Source organism: Neomonachus schauinslandi, chromosome 10 (assembly GCF_002201575.2).
Source record: "Neomonachus schauinslandi chromosome 10, ASM220157v2, whole genome shotgun sequence".
Taxonomy (NCBI): domain Eukaryota; kingdom Metazoa; phylum Chordata; class Mammalia; order Carnivora; family Phocidae; genus Neomonachus; species Neomonachus schauinslandi.
In genome coordinates, this window is record NC_058412.1 from 123,220,387 (window position 1) to 123,240,522 (window position 20,136).

General features: G+C 54.9%; 2 protein-coding genes across 4 annotated transcripts; one reads left to right on the top strand and one right to left on the bottom strand.

Moving 5' to 3' along the window:
- Nucleotides 1-526: 526 nt before the first annotated feature.
- On the bottom strand, nt 527-12,449 carry MATN4 (matrilin 4). Of its 3 annotated transcripts, XM_021688949.2 has the most exons (11): nt 11,535-11,538; nt 10,040-10,153; nt 8,768-9,337; nt 7,921-8,043; nt 5,866-5,988; nt 5,652-5,774; nt 5,436-5,558; nt 3,538-3,951; nt 3,276-3,428; nt 781-888; nt 527-687 (listed from the first exon to the last, which is right to left on the bottom strand). In XM_021688949.2, the coding sequence occupies exons 2-11, from the start codon at nt 10,116-10,118 to the stop codon at nt 629-631; spliced, it is 1,875 nt and encodes a 624-aa protein (XP_021544624.1). In that variant the 5' UTR covers nt 10,119-10,153; nt 11,535-11,538; the 3' UTR covers nt 527-628. The 3 variants fall into 3 exon arrangements, with proteins under 3 accessions (XP_021544624.1, XP_044774432.1, XP_044774431.1); XM_044918496.1 differs by lacking the exons at nt 527-687; nt 781-888; nt 11,535-11,538 and adding exons at nt 903-1,088; nt 12,392-12,449; XM_044918497.1 differs by lacking the exons at nt 5,866-5,988; nt 7,921-8,043; nt 11,535-11,538 and having other exon boundaries at nt 10,040-10,118.
- RBPJL (recombination signal binding protein for immunoglobulin kappa J region like) lies at nt 11,097-20,136 on the top strand. Its single transcript, XM_021688948.1, has 12 exons — nt 11,097-11,118; nt 12,360-12,468; nt 13,738-13,863; nt 15,009-15,079; nt 15,250-15,365; nt 15,624-15,798; nt 17,648-17,785; nt 18,154-18,263; nt 18,527-18,679; nt 19,395-19,550; nt 19,671-19,774; nt 19,863-20,136. Exons 1-12 carry the CDS (start codon nt 11,097-11,099, stop codon nt 20,134-20,136), a joined length of 1,554 nt encoding a protein of 517 aa, XP_021544623.1.

Genomic DNA, 20,136 nt, shown 5'->3' on the forward strand with positions numbered 1-20,136 from the left:
CTGGGGGGCACCACGAGATAGGCACGGCCAGAGAGCGAAGCGCTCCATCCGCTGGGGGATGGAGGGGCGCAGTCTTGCTCAAACCCGGAGGGTTCGCGCTGAGCCCCCTCCCTTCCCGCAGCCCGCATAAGGAGCCGTCTGTTCGCGGCTGAATAAACAAGGGGGGAAAGCAGCGCCCGGCCCCCTGCCCCCCAGCCCGACCCCCGCACAATGCGCCTTTCTCCGAGGAGCCGCCGTCCGGGCGCCGCCGGACCTACCGGCGTCTGGCCTCCCCTCCCCCTGGCGGCAGAGCAAGACCCACAAACCGACCCCGTGGAAACCAAAAAAAAGAAAAGAAAAAGAAAACTTTTTTTTAAGAAAAAGAAAACAAAAAGGAAATCCAACAAAGAACTGAGCGCAGCACGCAGCGAGGGCGTGCGGACCTAGCGCGCCCCTCGGTCCCCCGCAGTCCGGCTTCTGGTCCAGGCGAGGCCAGCTCGAGCGCAGCGCTGGGAGCCCGCCAGCGCCCCCTCCCCGACAGCCCAAGTCCTCGGGTCCCCGGAGCTGCCCGGCCCCGGCGCCCCGACGGCGCCCCGAGGGCACAGTCCGCGGGGCCGCGCCCCTGCCCGGCTCCCGGCCCTGGCGGCCCTCACTTCTGGGTGGCCAGCTGGTTCTCCAGATCCTCCAGGCGCGCCGTCAGCTGGGCCAGTGAGCGGTTAAGGAAGCCGCTGGGGGTCTCGGGAGTTCCTACACCCTGCCCCCCGCAGCCCGGGCCCCCGGGCCCCGGGGCCCAAAGGATATGGTTCTGCGTCAGCCTCTCGAGCGCCCCCAGCGTGCGGCCCTGGAACTCCACGAGGCTTTCGCATTCGCACGGGCTCCGAAGCTCTGTACCTGGGCCGATGCCCTCCTCTGCCAGCCGGGCGCAGAGAGTCAGGGGAATGAGAATCTGCAGCAGGGCGAGCCGGCCCTGGCAAGGCCCTCCGCCCCTCCACCCGCCTGTGGCTGAGTATATGGGCTTCGCATTCAAACAGACCTGGGATGAATACCAGCTAGGTCGCTGTGAGATACTGCAAAACTCACTCAACCTTTCTAAGCCTGAGTTTCCTTGTCTGTAAAAACGGATACAGTGAGAAAAGCTATTCATTGGGTGGTGCTGAGGATTCTATGGGGTGTGTGAGTGTGTGTGTGTGTGTGTGTACACATCTTAGAGGAGTATTTCTCAAACCTTAGTGCTCACTGGAATCACCAGATCTTGTTAAAATATAGATTCTGATTCTGAACCGTGAAGGAGCTGAGACTCCACATTTCTAATAAGCTACCAAGTGATGCTGACGCTGCTGGTCTGTGGACCACACTTTCAGAAGCAAGGGTCCAAATGACAGCAGCACTCTCCAAATGAGACTTCAGGCATTGATGGCAATATTCTGTTTCTGGTCTGCCCAGTGCCAAACACACAAGCCACATGCAGCTATTTAACATTTGAAATGTGGCTAATGCGATTAAAGAACTAAAATTTTTAACTTTTTAAAAGTAATTTAAAGTCAGTGGGCACATATACCTTATTAGAGAGGGAAGATCTAGTGTACTACCTAGCTCAAGTGTACACTTTATTGTGTATTTCAATTAGACCAGGAATTCTCAAAGTGTGGTCCCTGGACCAGCACCATCCCTATCACTTAGGAAGTTATTAGAAATGCAAATTATCAGACTCAAGCTCAGACCTACTGAATCAGAAACTCTGGGGTTGGAGCCCAGCAAATGGTGTTTTAACAAACCCTTTGGGTGAATCTGATGCACACTGATGTTTAAAAACCACTGGTACAAACAAACAAAAAACCACTGATCCAAGTCTACCTCCACACACATTCTAGCATTTCTGAAATCAATCACATTTCTGAAATGTGCCTTACAATTAAATTCAGCACCTATTTTTTCTTAGCAGTAAATAATAATGGATAGTCTTACAATGGATGGTATCTTAGATTCACCAAAATTTTGTAAACGTGTGCCCTTTTTCATATAACAGCACAATACCTGGTGCTTGGCCTTCACAAAAGAGTTGCTCTTACAATTTAAGAGTGATTTCTTAGTCTCGGTGGACCCTTAGCAAATTGCTGTATGATGTCATCAATGGTCTTGATAACAGTCCTACAAAGACTCCTAACTTCACAGCTGGGGAAACCAAGGCCAGAGAAAGGGAAAGTTCTGCCCAAGGTCATAGAGCTGATTGGTGAAGAGCCTCAACCACAGAGCCCAGATTTCTCTAGGAATTTTAGAGCTGGAAGCAAGCTTGGGCAGCCAGCACCCTCCCCTGTTACAGAAGAGAGAAGTTATGGTAAGGGTGGAGGTTAAGTGACTTGCCCAAAGTCACACTTCAGGGGACATAAGAGTCAGGACAGGAAGGGCCCTGATAGAGTAGCAAATCCAGTGCCCCCGTAATATCCTAGCTAATTATTAGAGTTAGCCTGGGGGGGGAGGGGAGAGGGAGAGAGGTAGGTAGGTGTGTATGTGTATGTATGTATCCTGTGTGTAGATACACACATGTATACACACACATATATATTTTAAAACTATTTTTTTAAAACTATAAATTCTCTGGGCCAGCCCTGCTCTACTGAACCTAGCCCTGGAGGGCCTGGTAATGTGAAAGAGTCACATCTCTGGCCTGGGTTAGAGTCTAAAGACTCTGCGGTGAAAATTACCCCCGAGAAGTTCCCTATATGACCTATAAAGTACAGCACACAGGCTCAACAGCCCACTTCTCCTTCACAGATAGAGTTGGTCCCTTCTTCAACTGAGCACCAGGTGAAGTGGATGGATTAAATTTATGGGTGATATTGTAAAAAAAAAAATACATGTCTGTATACTTGGAACACTCTCAGTCCTGCCACTTTGCCAGGTCTGTGTAGTTGAATTCCAACACGTTAAAGGAATATGTGATGTAACTCTGCTAGCAAGGAGTTTGGCATGCCTTTGAAAAAGTTCCTCCAATTACTGTGAACACCCACTAATTTGAGGGGCAGGTAGCCAGCCCAGTCTAGTGCTTAACTTTGACGTTCTTGGGAATCACCCCAGGGTCTTGGTAAAGTACAGAATCTGATTCATTAGGTCTGGAGAGCTCTGGAAATGCTTGCAGTTCTAACAAGCCTCTGCTGCTGGTCCATGGACCACACTTTGAGTAACAAGGCTCTGTGTATTGAGTTCAACCCCTGGCTATAACTCTACCAAGGGGATAGGGTTGGATAGAAGGGGGAAAGCTCGGCGGCTGGGCCCTGAGCGAAGTCAGATGCGCTCACCCGGGCAGATGCTGCCTCTGAGGTTCTCCAGCAGGTGCGTCATGGTGCCAAAGTCAGGGGAGTAGGACACATGCAGCTCCGCGGGCTCGGAGGCGATCTGGCGCAGCTCCTCCTCCACCGCCTTGCCCACGCCCACGGCGTACATGACGATGCCTACAAGGCGGAGGGCGGGGGGGGACACAGGGGGCGCCCCAGACCTCAGTTAAGACCCCCTCCGGCGTCCAACCCAACCCCAGGCCGGTGCGTCCCGCGCCAAGCCCACCTTCCTCCTTGGCGCGCGCGGCCCACACCGAGATGTCGTCCTGGGAGCGGCCGTCGGTGAAGACCAGGCCCACGCGAGGCACGTTGAGGGCGCGGGGCCGTGCGCCTTGCGCCTCGGAGAAGCTGTGTTCCACCATGTGGCGCAGCGCCAGCCCTGTCATGGTACCGCGCTCCATGTATTCCACGGCCAGGACGGCCTGCTTGACCTCGGCCGCCGTGCCATAGCGGCCCAGCGGGAACTCGGTGCGCACGCGGCTCGAGAACTGCACCAGCCCCACGCGCGTGCCCTCGGGGGACACGTCCAGGAAATCCACGATCTGGTTCACAAAGCGTTTCACCAGCTCGAAATTCTGCGGGCGCACGCTCTTGGAGCCATCGACGAGCAGAACCAGGTCCACGTGGCCTTCCCGGCACCCTGCGTAGTGAGGAGAGCTTCGAGTGGGCGCCAGATCCTGGCCTGGCAGCAACCATCTCCCCACCGGGTCATTCACATTTATTACGTAACAGGTACCGTGCGTGTAGTCCTTCCTATGCCAGGCACTGTACTAGATAATAATAGTAATAGTAATAAATTAATAAAACTTTATGACAATAATAAATTTATCAACAGTAATATATATTGAAAAAGTATATGTTGCTAATATATAAACAGTCACAATAATAAATAAAAACAAAAACATTATTATTTGACAGCTTACCATGTGCCAGGTCCTGGGCTAGGTGCTTCATATATTTTTTCTCAATCCTCCCAATAATCTTGGGTATAATCCCCAGTTCATATAACCTTCGGTTCTGAAGCATAAGGTAATTTGCTCCAGACTCCACAGCTAGCAGTGGCCAAGCAGGATTTGAAGCCAGGTCTGTCTGACCCCAAAACCCATGCTCCTGAATCACTCTACAATGTTACCTCCCCCGTTCTGAATCAGGAACTTCGCTAGGCCCTGAAGGGGGTTCAACAATAAATGAACATAACCCTGATCCTAAGGAAATCAGGACAGAACAGAGCAGTCAGACATGCCCTATGCTGCAGCCAAGGAAAGTGCTCGAATAGAGGGCCACATAGGGAGCCCCAAGGTAGTAATAATTCACTCTTCCTGGAGTAGGCGAGGAAGGTTACATGGAGGTGGCAACATTTGATTTGTTCCTCGAGGATGAGCAGGTGTGCTAGGAGACCTGCTGACGGGGCTGGCTGAGATGAGGTGAGGCAGTGGTTTCAAAATTTTGACCACACCCCACGGTAACAACAATAATACAAAATGACACACTTGAATTTTGAATTTCATGAAACAATACTTACTCTTTCCTCATGCAATAAGTTCTATTTTCTCCTTTTTAAAAAAAAAAACTAGGGGCGCCTGGGTGGCTCAGTTGGTTAAGCGACTGCCTTCGGCTCAGGTCATGATCCTGGAGTCCCAGGATCGAGTCCCGCATCGGGCTCTCTGCTCGGCAGGGAGTCTGCTTCTCCCTCTGACCCTCCTCCCTCTCATGCTCTCTGTCTCTCATTCTCTCTCTCTCAAATAAATAAATAAAATTTAAAAAAAAAAAAAAAACTAATTTGATTTCATTATCCACTAATGTGGCTGCACCCACCATCTGAAAAACTCAGGGGTAAAGCATCTGAGCTCAGGGGTAAGCACAGGCGAGCCCAGAAGACTCTCGAGGGAGGGAGAAATAGGATCAAATGTGTACTTTTGATATTAACCTTGGCAGCAGGGTAGAGGATTAAGGGGAAAGAGATGGAGGCAGGACACGGCATGCCCTCCACTCCCTGCCCCACCATCACCAACACACACACATTCACAGCGTACCCTTGGGCCACAGCAAGGGCAGAATCGAGGATGCTCAGAGTGTGGGCAGTGGGGCAGGGCCAGACAGAACACCCTCCCAGCCATCACTCACGGTTGCAGCTCTTGCCATCTGCTTGGAGTTGCTGGCCCTCGGGGCACAGGCAGCGGTAAGAGAGGCCCTCACTCACACACTGGAACTCACATCCATGGTCTACACCATTGCAAAGGTCCCGGGCTTCAAGGAGAGACAAGTCAGGATGAGTCAGGGTGGACTCCCCCAGCCAAGATCTCTTGCCCCTCTGCACAAACACAAGAGACCCCTCCTTACCCTCACAGCTCTTCCCATCGGGCAGCAAGTCGTGGCCCTCTCTGCAGTGGCACCGTGGCCCAGCAAATGTGCTAACACACTCATGCTGGCAGCTGTGGTTCCCAAAGCTGCAGTGGTCAATGGCTGGTGGGAAGGAAGAGAGAGAGCAAAGGTGTCGCTTCTGATTGGAGCCATCAGGGACCTCAGTCCAGGATGCTAGTGGTAGGGTGCTCACCCCTGCAGCTTCTCTGGTCCTGCTGGAGTACAAAGCCAGCTCGGCAGCGACAGAAATAGGAGCCTGGGGAGCTGATGCAGTGGTGCTCACAGCCATGGGTCCCTTGAGTGCACAGGTCAATGGCTGAGGAAGAGGTGAGGTCAGCGTATGCCCTGGGTGGGGCTGCACTTCTCAGCCCCAATAGAACAATCATCTGAGGAGCTTTTTTTTTTTTTAAGATTTTATTTATTTATTCATAAGAGACAGAGACAGAGAGAGGCAGAGGGAGAAGCAGGCTCCCCGCCGAGCAGGGAGCCCGATGCGGGACTTGATCCCAGGACCCTGGGATCATGACCTGAGCCGAAGGCAGACGCTTAACCATCTGAGCCACCCAGGCGCCCCATCTGAGGAGCTTTTTAAAAACACCTATGCCTGGGCCCCAACCCCCCAAGATCCTGACTGGGTGACCCAGGCATCTCTGATTTCTACAAGCACAGGCCTCCTTCTTAGTGGCCCAGGTGGCTCTCCCGACTCAAGGCCCAGCTGCATCCCAATGTGCCCGTTACTAAGCCAGGCCTAAGAACAAGAATTGACAGTTGTAGAAGACAGGTCCCCTGCCCTCAAGATGCTCACTGACTTATGGAGGAGAACCAGGCTCTGCCACTACCTACTGAGCCTCCGTTTACCCATCTGCAAAATGGGAATATAATGGAAGAGTGCAATTGCTATTTACAGCTTCCTTCTAAGGAGGGAACTATCGCCTGCTGAGTATCTTGATGGTGTAGATGTGCAAAGACAGCCCAGAGCTGGAAAATAGGGACTGGGGAGATGCAGATTGCCTTGCACGAAAAAAGTGAGAATTTGGGGTTCCTAGAGAAGAGATGGGAGTGGCGAGAGGAAGCGCAAGAGAGAGAGTGTGAGCATGAGTACCTGTGTGGGCTGAGGTTGCCAGTGAAAAATCACTTCTAATGGGGTGACAGGGCTTTGGGATCAGGGTATCTAATACGAAATTATTAATAGTAGGTGTTTCTTTTGTGTACGTATGTTTGACTTCACTTAGATGTAATGCACACCTCTGGCCACCCCCATCTTTAGTAAAATGGACATATGCATGACTTACATATAAACACATACATGCCCTTGTGTGCATAAGTGTGCAAACCAAGGAAGAGGCTGATTTATATGCATAGAACAAGAACAGCATGTGCGGGTTGAGAAATTGGACCCATAAAATGAATTCAGCAGAAGCTCAGAGTGAGAGGTGACCATAGAATGCAAGCACTTGGGGAATTCCCGGAGATGTTGGGGAAAGATTCAAATGTTCAGAGGTCATCACATGAGGCTTCAAGCCAGTCTTTTCTAAGTTCTAGAAATAAGAAGACCCCAGCTGACATCTGCATTATTGGGAACACATGACTTATTTTCCCCAGTTGTCCTGAGATTGAGAGATGATGTATGGAAAGCTTCAAGTGCATTGTCCAATACTAAATCAGCGCTCCGAGAACGGTAGCTGCCTCATGATCAAAGGAGTGGACACACAGTCACAGGAAAAAGCAAATTCCAATTGTATATGGGAGGCATAGTGTGCCATAGCTTTTTAGGAGACAAAATGAAGAACCAGGACTCGAAGCATTTGCAGAGAGAAGCAGCAAGGGCAGTCCAGAAAGAGCTGAGATGCAGGAGCAGAAATGAGCAATATATATAGAGGGGTGGGGAGGGGTATGGAGACCCTAACTGAAGACCCCAACAGTGAGTGTCTAAGTAACAGAAACAGTAAGAAGATATGCACGCGAGAATTCATAAACAAGTTTGGGAGGCATATTGTAGCCAGGTAGGAGGCAAGCCTGAAATAAGGGAGACAATGATGTAGAAAGCACACTTAACCTTAGGAGTCAAGATTTCACCAAGGAATTGTTTGGCTGTAGGCAATACCTTCCCTTTCTTAGACCCATAAAGTAAGGGCACTGAACTTTTACTTCCAAAAGCCCTTCCAGACTCATTGGTCTGATGCTGGGGCAATGGGGAGCCACAGAAGACTCAGGAGCAGTGAGACTGCAGGGCAGGGGCAGCTCTCACCCAAACAGCTCTTGTTATCTGCAGCTAGCTGGTAGCCAGGGTTGCAGGCACAGTGGAACGTGCCTGGGGCGCTGACACATTGGTGCTGGCAGCCGTGTCCCCCCTCAGTACACAGGTCCTTTCCTGAGGACACACAACAGTAGAATCAGCGAGGGACAGATGGGCAGAACCCTCCAACAAGAAAATGCTGGGTGGGGTCAGAGGCAGGCACCAAGCTCGAAGACAGCTTTAGAGGGGACAAGCCTCATTTGAGAGGGCCAATCCAGATGGGAGGGCTTAGGGAAAGAATAGGGCCTGAGTAGCTCCTATGAATAGGCTCAGAAGGGGTCACCGGGCTAGATGCGTCAATGGGATAGGGCGAGAATGCACAGGGGTAAGGTAGAGGAGGTGGAGAGGTACTAAATCAAGGTGGGGGAAATCAAGGTGTGACTAGAACAGACCTGCAGCATTGTGGGAGGAACTAAAAGGAGGGTGGGCGGGGCCATGCCCATGTGGGCGGGACATGACTCTTTAGGGTGGGCCGTTGCTCTCAGCTTTGAAAGGCGGTGCTTTTTGTGTCGAGGGGCGATTTTGGAGTTTGACCTTAGGCCTGTGGTAAACCACAACAGCTCATCCGGGTGAGCAGGCACGCTAAATGCTGCTTCTTGTGGGCGAAGCCTAAGCAAAAGTGGGCAGAGCTGGAATTTGACACAGCCTGAGGTAGCCCAGCGCCGCTCCACCATCTGGCGGGCGGGGCTAGCGCTAGAGTGGGCGGCGCCTCCCGGGACCGGATGTTATTTACGTGGTGGGAAGGGGCGTCTAAGCGGCTGCGGGGTCCGCGCCTCGCTCCAGCGCTCCCCTAACTCACCACAGAGCCGGCCCTGGAACTGCAGGCCAAACTCCTGGATAAGATCGAAGGACTCAACGAGGAAGACGTGCTCGTCCAGCGGGGGAGACGCCATGGCCCGCAGGGAGCCCACGTCGGCGCGCTGCACCCCCACTGCGTAGATCTCAATGCCGCGGGCGCGCGCCTGCGCCGCCACCTCAGCCACGCGATCCTGGGGCCGCCCGTCGGTCACGATGACAGCGATGCGCGGCACGCGCGCCTGCGGGGGGCGCGCGCCCTCGGCCACACTGAAGGCCACGTTCATGGCGTACTGGATTGCCAACCCCGTCATGGTGCCTTGAGCTAGCGGCACCAGCGCGCGGATGGCGCGCTCCATATCCTCGCGGCGCGAGAAGGCGCCCAGCGGGAAGACGCTTTGCACTTGACTCGAGTACTGGATCACGCCGACGCGCGTGGCATCGGGCCCCACGTCCAGGCCGCGGAGGAGGCCCACCAGGAACTGCCGCATGGTCTCGAACTCAAAGGGGCGCACGCTGCGCGAGCTGTCAATCACGAACACCAAATCCAGGGGCCCCGACCGACACCTGGGACCTTCGAGGAGATCAGGAAGGACTTTCCTAGGTCTGCAAAACCTCATCTTGGAGGAGATCCCCAGGGAAACCCAGGGCGAAATAGTGCTATCCCGGCGTTAACAGCGCCTAGCACAGAATTAACCTAACAAATGCGAGTTAGATATATTCACTCATCCAGCATTTGCTAAGGGCCTGGGCCAGATTTCCCCCAATTCTCTATCAGCTCTTAGGGCTATTCTGAGGAGGTATTCTCCAATTCGGGAGTGGACGAAGGGATGTGGCAAACTCAAATGTCTATAGGGGACCAGGCAGGCAACATAAATGAGTGAACTGGTTGGATTAGGCTGGCGGACACCTGTAACCCTCCTCCAGCCAAATGCTGCCATGCAGCCATGTGGACCCCAAGTTAACAGATCTTTGGATTTTTCAAGAGAAGTCCCAAATCAGGAATTGTATGTGAAGTCTCCTGATTTTTCAATTAACTTTTTAAAATTAAACACCAAATGGGCGGTTTTGCATGAGCCCAACTTTGTCACCTCTAAGCCACATCCTACAGATAAGGAAACTGAGTCCCAGAGAGGGGAAGCTGTGAACTAGAACCCCGCCCCTTTATGATTTCAGAGCCTTTGCTTTTTCTCTCCCCAGCAGACCTAGCTGGCTGCAGACGGAGAACCAGCTTTTGCTCCCTTCCCCCTGTTGGTGAGGGCTGAGCCCCACTCACCTGCAAACTGGAGCTGGGTTTCCCAGGGCTGAAGAAGAAACAGCAACATGGGCAGTGGCGAGCAAAGAAGGCCCCTCATGGCGCTTGGGTGGCAGGGAACGGAAGTGTCGGATCCTGGAGGGTGCAAGGAAAAAAGCAAAGCAATAATATTTACGGAACTCTTATTCTGGGTGATGGGCACTTGGAGGGGGAGAAGGATCATGGATTTATTTTACTAATCTCTCTACCTTTGTGTATGTTTGAAGTTTGTCATAATAAAAAAAGTACTGCATTACAGTGCTGGGAAATACAAGGAATTCTACTTTGCAGAATTGCAGAATAAAAAATAAATAGAAAGTAGATTTTAAAAATATAACATTTAAAAAGAAAAAGGCCCCCTAAAAGAAAACAAAAACAAAAATAAATGAAAAAGAAAAAATGCCTTTCTAAATACCGAGCACAGTGTTAAATGCTTTTCATGCATTCGAACATTTAATCCTCTCGGCAATTCTCGCCACGGTGCAGTCCTATGCTTAAGTGGTTCCAAAGATCCGTTCCACGCGCTCTCCTCCTGGGAGAACGTCTGCAGACGAAAGCCAGCCATTCCCCACCTCGACCCCCTCCTCTCCTCACACAAGGCGCTTCTATGTGGCTGTCGTTCCAACACACGCACGCGCGCGCGCACACGCACGCACACACTCAGACATGCACCGCCCAGCCTCAGGCCGCCAGAAGAGACGCGCCCTTTCACGGGGCTGGGGGGTTGGGGACCCGCAGCACGTAGGCCAAAACCCACCACGCAAGTTTGGCACCTGTTTCCCTCCTGCTCTCAGGAGAGGCCGCCAGGGGGCGTCTTCCTGGGACTGGCTGCGTTGGTTGGGTGGCCGTGGGAAGCCCACATCTGCCTAGCAGGTGCCCCTGCCCAGAGCAAACAGTGGCCAGGAGCCCGGAGGCCTTGGAGATAAGCCCGGGGCAGGATATATCCCGCACGAGGGCTGAGGAGCAGGGGCGCACAGGGTTCCGGGGACAGCTGCATTGGATGCGCCCGGAGGGCGGTGAGTGAGGCCCGAGTGCGGCCATGGACCCTATACGGGCAACAGGTGAGCGCTCACTCTTCCACTGCCCTTGGCGACGCCCCTTGATAATTCCAAAGGATTCCCGTGTACAGATGGGAAAATTGAGGCCCAAGAAGGCTGCCCGCCAAGCTGCAAAGGAAACTGCGACTAGAACCTGGGACTCCTGGCTCCCCTTCTCCCCTCTGGGCTGCCTGGCTGCCTAGAACCTGGCGCCTAGGAGTCACTAAACCTCTTTTCCTTACATTCACTCCCACTGCTCTGTACCCCGCTCCACCCCCACCCCATGCTGAAGCTGCCTTAGCCGTTTTTCTGTTGCTTGTTTCTTGGCAGAGGGGACCAGCTGCCCTAACCCAACCGCAGCCCCTCTACCCCGCCCCCCACCCCCCAATTCCGTGAATGGGCCTATTCTGAGCAAGGTCGGCTGCCTGCAGCTCCCTCACTCCAGGCGGCCTTTCCGATCCTCTCCGCCCTCGCCTTTCAGGCCTGGTAGAAGAACAAAAATCCCTCTGGCAGGGCCCGTGGTGGGAGGTTGAGTAAGCCAGATGTGTCAGCTGCCGCTGGAAACCGGAGGGTGCAGAATGCTTTCCCTAGCTTGGGTCATAGCCAGGGCCAGCACCTCTGGGGAGCATGGGGGTCAGGACAAAGGGGCCTTTGCCACCTCCTGTTCTTTCCCACCTGCAGAAGCCTCTGGGCCCCCAAATCTTGATTAGGATTCCCCCTTATCCTGCTCTCGGCCTGAACCCACGTCTCGCCTGGCGCGCACCGCCACCGCGGGATTCCTAGAGAGTCAAAATAGAGACTGCCTCAAAGTCCATCAACCTTCCCAACCCTCTCGTTCCACGCAGGGAGAAATAAGGTCCAGAGACTAGTGTCTTGCCCAAGGTCACACGGCAACGTGGTGACAGGTCTGACACTAGAGCCCCCCCCCCCCCCGAGCTCCTCTGAGGGGTTAATCCTAAAGTTAGGAAGATTCGGAAATGCCTGAGAGTGGGGAGACTGGGCTCGAAAGGCAGGAGAGGTCTGTGAATAACTCAAGAGTTGGCTGAAGAATAAACACCGTGGGGACGTTCTTGGCGGTTCCTCGAGGGAGGAGATTAAGGGAAAAGTCCCCCTCCCCGTGGTGGCCTTGTTGGTGGGGGCTCAACTTGGAAAGGACCCCACAGAAGTGAAGAAGGCCGCTTCAAGTCAGATGGGGACACCGTCAATGGCACAGCCGCGGTTAAATAAGGTCGCCCGGTCTGGCTTGACGCCTGATCCCCCCGCAGACCCCTCAGCGCCCCCAGGCCCTTTGACTCACCTGAGCCTGCCGGACAGCTCGGAGGCGCGGCCGCAGAGCGGAGCCGACGGGCAGAGCCTCCCGGGCAATTGGACCAGGTAACGGCGCAGGCAGCGTGCCCGAGGTGGGGACGGCCAGACGGCTGGAGCGAGCGGAGGCGGCGGCCGCATTTAACCCGGGGCTGGCGGTGGGGAGGGGGAGCGCGGGCTGCGACCCCTCCCACCGGCAGGGAGCGATCCCCTTTCCTCCGAGGGCTGGGGCGGGGCCAGCGCGGCGCCCCTGCTCCTGCCACCCCGGGAGCCGGCGGCACGAGTTGCGGGGCCGGAATTTGGCTCCCAGCGGGAGGCTGGGCGGCTCCGCTCTCCGCCGCCGGAATGCGTCGGAAGCCTCCGAGGCCCTTCCCGGAGTAGAGCCCCAAGGGGCGGAGCGGGGCCTGGCTCCTGCCGTCGGCTGCCTGGCCCCGCTTCCGAGGGCGCGGACGGGGTGCTGCCCTCCGCTGCCCGCTCCGGGAGTGAGGAGAGGCCCGGGACTCTGGTCCTGCGCGAAGGGTGAAGGGTTCAGAAGAGCAGCCGCAGGGTTCATGGCTCCCCGGGCCCCACGTGGTGGTCCCTCAAATCTCTGCGCTCGCGGACTCCTCCACCCGATCTCTCAGCGATTGCTCAAGTCTTGGGCCCACCCACCACCCTCGCTCCTCAAAACTCCCAGGCCGCTGGGCTCTGTCTGGCCCCGTCCCTGGATTGTGGAGGCCCTGTAAGCAAGGGAAGGAACGCTGCGACAGGAACAGGGCCCTTTTCTTGGGAGAAAAGGGGTTAGGACCCCCTTGAACCCCAAAGGGGCTCAAATGTTCCCCCTGGGTTCTGGGGACACGGTTTGGGGGGCGCTTCCATGTTTCCAGGCTTCTGAAGGCAGGCAAGAGAGCACTCTGGGCCAGGGGGTCCAGCAAAACTCTTCTCCCCAGCATCAAGAGGTCACTGGGGTGCGCCCCCTCAAAATGCAAGGAAACCATGCAGCCTCACATAGTCTCCATCCCAAGGCCGGCACAAGTGTGGCCTTTGTGCCCCTGGGGCCTCTCCCCAGTGCTGCAGGCTGCATGGGGCATGGCGCCAGGCCTGCGGAGTGGCGCCTGGGTGGTCCTGGTGGGCTCCGTGCAGGCCTCATTAAGTACCCGGCAGCCTAAATATTTAACCCATGACTTACACCCAAATCCCCTCTCTTGCCTAACGCTTCCCCTCCCTGACCCCGAGTGGGGCAGAACTACATTAGCCCCTCCCCCCTATGCATTTCATTCAACCTGCTTGTTGGGCTCCATGCCACCTCTCCCCTTAACAATCACTGCTGTCCAGCCGCCGGCCTGCCCCCACTCCCAGGTCCTCCCCAGAGCGGGTCCCGGTGCTGAGGGAAGGTGTGCGCCAGTGCCTGCAGCAACAGTGTGAGCAGACAGTGCGGATCCTGCATGCCAAGGTGGCCCAGAAGTCCTATGGGAATGAGAAGCGGTAAGTGCCAAGCCCTTCCAAGTGGCCACCTTCCACTCTATGCTTGCCTCCCAGTTCGGGGCCTTTGAGAACCCTGGGGAGGGCTCAGGGCTCAACTCTTGGCCAATCAGGAGCCTTCTTCCTCAGCCCCCACCAGCCCCCACTTTGGAACCTCCCTGTGAATCTACAGTCCCCACTCCCTCACTCACCCACCCATTCATTCCTTCTTTCATTCAACAACTACTTAGTGGGTGTTTATCAGGTGCCAGGCTCTCTGGACAGTGCTGGGCCCTGGGCATACAGCTCCAGAAAAATACAGCCCCTGCTCTCAAGGCATCTTCACTGTAGTGGGGAAGAGACAGACCACAAAGTCCCCTCAGTGAACAAGATCCTTCCAGATCGAGAGAAGAGCTAGAAGAGTGATAGAACAGCATAATGTAGCAGAACTGAAGTGGGGGCACGTTAGCTAGAAAGGTCACGATGGTGGACAGGCCTTTTAAGGAGGTGACATCTGAACTGAAAGAGAAGCCAGACAGGAGAAAATCCAGGAAAGGTGTGTTCCAATTAGAAAGAAAATGCACACACCTTGAGGCTGTACCAGCTTGGCCTGTCCTGGTACAAAAGAAGTCAGAGGGGCTGGAATTAGGAAAGGAGATGGACGTTGCAGGGAATAAAGTCGGAGAGGTAAAGCAGGGGCTGCATCAGGTGAGGACTTCGGATTTAAACCACCGAAGGATTTTAGGAAGACAAGTAACATGATCGACTCGTGCTTTTTAAAGAAAGAAGAGAGTGTGACTGCTTCGTGCAAAGCAGGTTGGGTGGGGGGGCGGGGTGGAAGCAGAGAGAGCCGTGGGAAGGCTGATGCTGTGGTCCAGGCAAAAGTGATGGCAGTTGGGATTAAGGTGGAGGTGGTGAGACCCGTGGATTCTGGATGTGTTTTGAATGTGGAGGAGACAGGACTGATTAATGGGTTGAGTGAAGGCAATGATAAAAGAAGGTTCAGATGTTAATGGGGTCCACAGTCATGAAGAAGCCCCGGGAGGGCGGTGGGAAAGGTGGAGGAGCAATCAGGGACTCTGCCCCATTTATGCTGCCTTTGAGATGTCTAGGGACGGTCAAGTGGAGATGGACGTGCGAGTCCAGCGCTTGCTTGCATGTCTCCGCAGGTTCTTCTGCCCACCGCCCTGTGTCTACCTCGCAGGTCCCGGCTGGAGGGTGAAGCCAGGGCAGGGCCAAGGTGAGGGCGGACTCCTGGGCTGCCGGGCGCCTCCCTAGGCTGGGGGACGGCACAGTGGGGCCTGGGAGCTGGGCCGGTCGCAGGCGCAGTCTCGCCGCGCCCTCTGGCGGCGAGAACTCAGCTTGTCTGCCGCCTGAGTCCTTCCTGAGCCCGCTCGCGTCCCTTTCCAGCCCACCAGGCAGGGGAAACCGGGCCCACGGTCTGCGGTTACATGGGACTGGACGGCGCGTCCGGCAGCGCCGCCGAGACGCAAAAGTTGAATTTTGAAGAGCAGCCGGACTCCAGGGTGAGAGCGCACGGGACACGGTCCGATTCTTGCTCCCATCCTTGCCCCTCCCTCGGCGAGGAGGGCTCCTTTACACACGCCCTCACCCCCGAAGACGCCAAGAGATAGGTAGAGAGGCGGGGGGACCGGGGTTCTGCCTCGAGGGTGAGCCCGGGAGCTGGGATCGTGCTGCTTCACGTCACGTCTGATGGGGCAGACGTCAAAGACCTGGTGGCGGAGGGCTGGGATGAGACGGCCCCGCGCCCGCGCCCCCCGTAGGAATTCGGTTGCGCCAAGACCCTGTACATCTCGGACGCAGACAAGAGGAAGCACTTCCGGCTGGTGCTGCGGCTGGTGCACCGAGGGGGCCGAGAGCTGGGCACCTTCCACAGCCGCCTCATCAAGGTCATCTCGAAGCCCTCGCAGAAGAAGCAGTCGCTGAAAAACACCGACCGTGAGCCGGGCGGGGCGTGAGCACCGGGCGGGGCGGGGACGTGCCACCTGGTGTGGAGCTGCGTAACTGGGGAGGGCGGAGGCCTAGACTGGAGGGGTGGGGCCAGAGTGGGAGAGGTGGAGTCTGAGCCGAGAGAGGGGCGGGGTCTGGGGGAGCGGGTGCGGCTGAGGTCCGAGAATGAGAAGCTAGAGAAGCAAGCGCAGAGAGGAAAGGGGACCGACCCCGACCCTGGGAAAGGCGGCGGGAGGGGGCGTCCAGAGCGGACAAAAATGGCCGGTAGGTGGTGAGCTAAAGGCAAATTAAAAGTGACGGAAATTTAGTCAAAAATACCTATTCAGTGCCTGATGTAGGCCTGGCTCTGTGCTGGATGCCGGGTCCCTGTAAAGTAAGGACAAGTGTCTGTTCTGGAGGAACCCACAGCCTAGCAGGGGAGAAAGACACACATCGCTTATCAAAGAGAAGTTTGAAATAAATACTGCCCTGGGTGCCAAGTGACAAATCCCAGGGCTGGGGGCTTTGAGAATGGGGGGCAGGGGGACGGGGCAGGGCCTGAATAACAGTGAGGATACCACCACTACCCCGGCAGGGAGGTGGAGGAAGACCTAGGGGAAGGTGGAGCTTTCCTGGCCGACATGAACAAGAATCAACCTATTTGATGTTCATCAGGTCCCTCTGAAGTGGGTACTATCATTGTTCTTATGTCAGGGATGAGGAAAATGAGGTCTGGAACATTCACCCATTCATTTAATGAACTATTGGGGCCTATCACCATCCAGATGACTTGGCTAAGATTGCCCAGCTAGGAAGAGACCCAGCCAGGATTTGAACTTGAGTCAGCATGCCTCCAGAGCCCAGGTCCTACCCCTACATCATACTTACCTTCTGTCTGTTGAAAACCCCGTAGAACGTCTCAGACCGAGGCAGTACTCTGTCTGGCCCTTGGCATCAGGTAAGTGCTAGAGTGTGATGGTTAGGAGCTCAGATTCTGAAGCCAGGTGGCCTGAGTTTGAATCCTGACTCGCCAGCCTTGCGATATGGAGCAAGTTGTTCTCTTAAATAGAGATAATATCTGCCCCAGAGCACTGTTGAGAGAATCAAATGAGCTAATACATAAGAAGCATTTAAAACAGTACCTGACACACAACAAATGTTAGCTATCATCATTATCCAATGGATGGGAACTTGGACTAAGTATAAATTGAGCACCTACAGTATGCCTAGCACTGGGAGGGGAGAGAGGGAGATGACCCAGTGCTTTCTCCCCAGGTGGTCAAAGCTCAGTCAGAAAACAAAACCATGGCTCTGAGTATGTGTGATAAGCTGGAAGAGATCAGTGTCAAGCCCTAGAAATATCACACTGCTGTTTCACACCACATGGTCTTTGCTTATGCAGGCCTTGAGCAACTCCTACCTACTTCCTGCTCCCCAGCTGAGAGTATAACCTCCTCCAGGAAGCCCTCCTTCACCCACCTCTTACCACATCATTTTGAAATTTTATATTTATGCCCCTCCTCTCTGAGAATGTGAAGTCCTCCAGAGCAAAACTGGGTCTGATTCACCCTTTGGTGCCCAGTACCCAGCACAGTGCCTGCCCAAAAGTAAGCACTTGGTGAACGCTTGGTAATATTATTTGTTGAACTGAAGGATGCCCGGGCAGCACAAAGGAACTGGCCAAAGTTCAAAAGCAGGACTACAGCAGGTACTAGGTAAATGACCATGAAATAGGCCCAGTGTGTCTAGGCCAGTGAGCATAGGAGGGGACTGACACAGGGGACAGAGGACCAGAAATTGTCTGGCAAGTACAAAGAACCAAGCCAGGCTTGGGTGCTGATTTCACCTCCCCTCACAGTGTGCATATCCTCGGGCTCAAAGGTCTCCCTCTTCAACCGCCTGCGCTCCCAGACGGTGTCCACGCGCTACCTCTCTGTGGAGGACGGGGCGTTCGTGGCCAGTGCGCGCCAGTGGGCTGCCTTCACGCTCCACCTGGGTAACCGCAGCTGCGGGCCTGGGGCTGGGCGCTTCGCATGCCTGAGTTCACTTCACCTTCACTGTAACCCCTCGAGAAAGGTCAACTCTGCCCATGGAATTGAGGCTTACCCAAAAGTCCCAGTGAGTCTGTGACTCATCCAAGCCATTCTGGCTCCGATATCCAGCCCTCTCCCCTCATCTCAAACCCCACCCCAGGAGCAAACATCTTCAAGGATGGCCACAGATGACCCCTCCGTGCATGCTGACCCTACCCACAAGACCCATGTGCGATGTGGGCTGGAGCCAGAAGCAAGGAGGGCAGGGCTGGGGGCAGAAGCTTGGAACCCCTGAAACCTTCCTTCCTTCCCTTCCCTCTTTTCATGCCAGCTGATGAACACTGTTCCCAGGGGGACTTCCCGCCTCGAGAGGGCTACGTCCGCTATGGCTCCCTAGTGCGACTTGTCTGCACGGTCACAGGCGTCACGCTACCTCCAATGGTATGAGAAGGGAGGGCATACCTGGGGGCGATCCCCAAAGATTCATGCGGAAGGTATGACCCACAAGGGCAGGGCAGTCATAAAGACACCTGTTCTCACTCTGGATACTTAGTGCTTTGTGGGGCTGGATGGCGGCAAAGTGTGGACGGTGGGGGGTGGGGGGAGGAGAACCTGCCAGTGCTCACATGGCTATTGGATAGTAGAAAGCTAGCTGTGGGGGGGGGGGGGCAGCCTCTGGCTGCCCTGCACCACTTCTGTTGTAGATCATCCGCAAAGTAGCCAAGCAGTGCGCGCTCCTCGACGTGGACGAGCCCATCTCCCAACTGCACAAGTGTGCATTCCAGTTTCCTGGTGATCCTCCTGGAAGGGTTGGCACTTACTTATGCCTGGCTACAGACAAGGTGGTGCAATTTCAGGTGAGGGGTAGAGAGTATTGGCACCAAGCGTCCTAGAAAGCCAGAACACAGAGAACCATAGATCATAAGATCATCATCATCATCATCATCATCATCATAATGACTCTTGCTTACTGAGCAATACTGCCTCTCAGGGAATGTTAGAATCGTAGACTATCAGGACAGAATCTGAGAATGAAGATGATTGAGCCGTGCTCCTTCCCAAAGAATATTAGAGTCATAGAATGTTTGGAGATAAGATTATAGAATGAAAATAAAAATAGCAATAAGTAATAGTATTGAGTATTATTGTGCAAAGAGCATTAGAATCATAAAATGTTAAGCCATAGAATTATAGAATGTGGAAAATTATTATTATTATTAAGCAGTACAACTCCCAAAAGAATATTGTCAGAGAATGTTGAGATAAAATCCCAATGTATAGAAAATAACATTATCATTGAGCAATATTCCCTCCCAAAGAATTTAAAACTGTAGAGTAGAATTGCACAATGTTAAAAAAAAAATAGGATTCTAGAATCCTAAGAAACTAGACCTTTAGAAACCAACTAGTTCAGCGAACCTATTTACCTCTGGGAATGGGAGGGTCTTGTCCAAGCTCCCACGCAGGGCAGGTAAAGCTCGGAGCTTAGGACTGGACCCTGGAATGCAGAGGCTCAGGCACTATGCTGGATCCCCCATATTGGTGGCCACCATCCCCTGGGTCTCCTCCCAGGCCTCCCCCTGCCCCAAGGAGGCAAACAGGGCGCTGCTCAATGACAGCTCTTGCTGGACCATCATCGGCACTGAGTCGGTGGAGTTCTCCTTCAGCACCAGCCTGGCGTGGACCCGGGAGCCAGTCACTCCGGTGCCCCTCATCAGCACCCTGGAGGTGAAATCTGGGCGTAGGCGGGCGCTGGCGGGCGGGGATCTGACTGCGGGTGTGGTGTAGGGGCTGGCGAGGGAGAGCAGGAGGCTCTCGGCCACGGCACCCACTCCCTCCCTCCCCCAGCTGAGCGGTGGGGGCGACGTGGCCACGCTGGAACTCCACGGTGAGAACTTCCACGCGGGGCTCAAGGTGTGGTTCGGGGACGTGGAGGCCGAAACCATGTACAGGTATAGGGGGCGCCTCCCTTGGGCCGCGGGGACCGGGCGGGTGCGCGTCATCTGCGTCGCTGCAGCCCTAACCTCGGTGCCACCCCAGGAGCCCGCGGTCCCTGGTGTGCGTGGCGCCCGACATAGCCGCCTTCGGCAGCGACTGGCGCTGGCTGCGCACACCCATCACTGTGCCCGTGAGCTTGGTGCGCGCCGATGGCCTCTTCTACCCCAGCGCCTTCTCCTTCACCTACACCCCGGAGTACAGTGTGCGGCCCGGGCCCCCGGGCACCCCCGAGCCCGCTGCCGACACCGACGCGCTCCTCGAGAGCATCCACCACGAGTTCACACGCACCAACTTCCACCTCTTCATCCAGACTTAG

Excerpts from the sequence above, each read along its gene's own strand:
- MATN4 (XM_021688949.2), bottom strand. The coding sequence starts at position 10,118 with ATGAGGGGCCTTCTTTGCTCGCCACTGCCCATGTTGCTGTTTCTTCTT. Across the intron at positions 8,044-8,767 it reads GTTCCAGGGCCGGCTCTGTG|GAAAGGACCTGTGTACTGAG; the intron begins GTGAGTTAGGGG and ends GTGTGTCCTCAG. Across the intron at positions 889-3,275 it reads CAGAGGCAGCATCTGCCCGG|AGGAGGGCATCGGCCCAGGT; the intron begins GTGAGCGCATCT and ends CCCGGCTGGCAG.
- RBPJL (XM_021688948.1), top strand. The coding sequence starts at position 11,097 with ATGGACCCTATACGGGCAACAG. Across the intron at positions 12,469-13,737 it reads CTCCCGGGCAATTGGACCAG|GTCCTCCCCAGAGCGGGTCC; the intron begins GTAACGGCGCAG and ends CCCCACTCCCAG. Across the intron at positions 17,786-18,153 it reads TGCCTTCACGCTCCACCTGG|CTGATGAACACTGTTCCCAG; the intron begins GTAACCGCAGCT and ends TTTTCATGCCAG.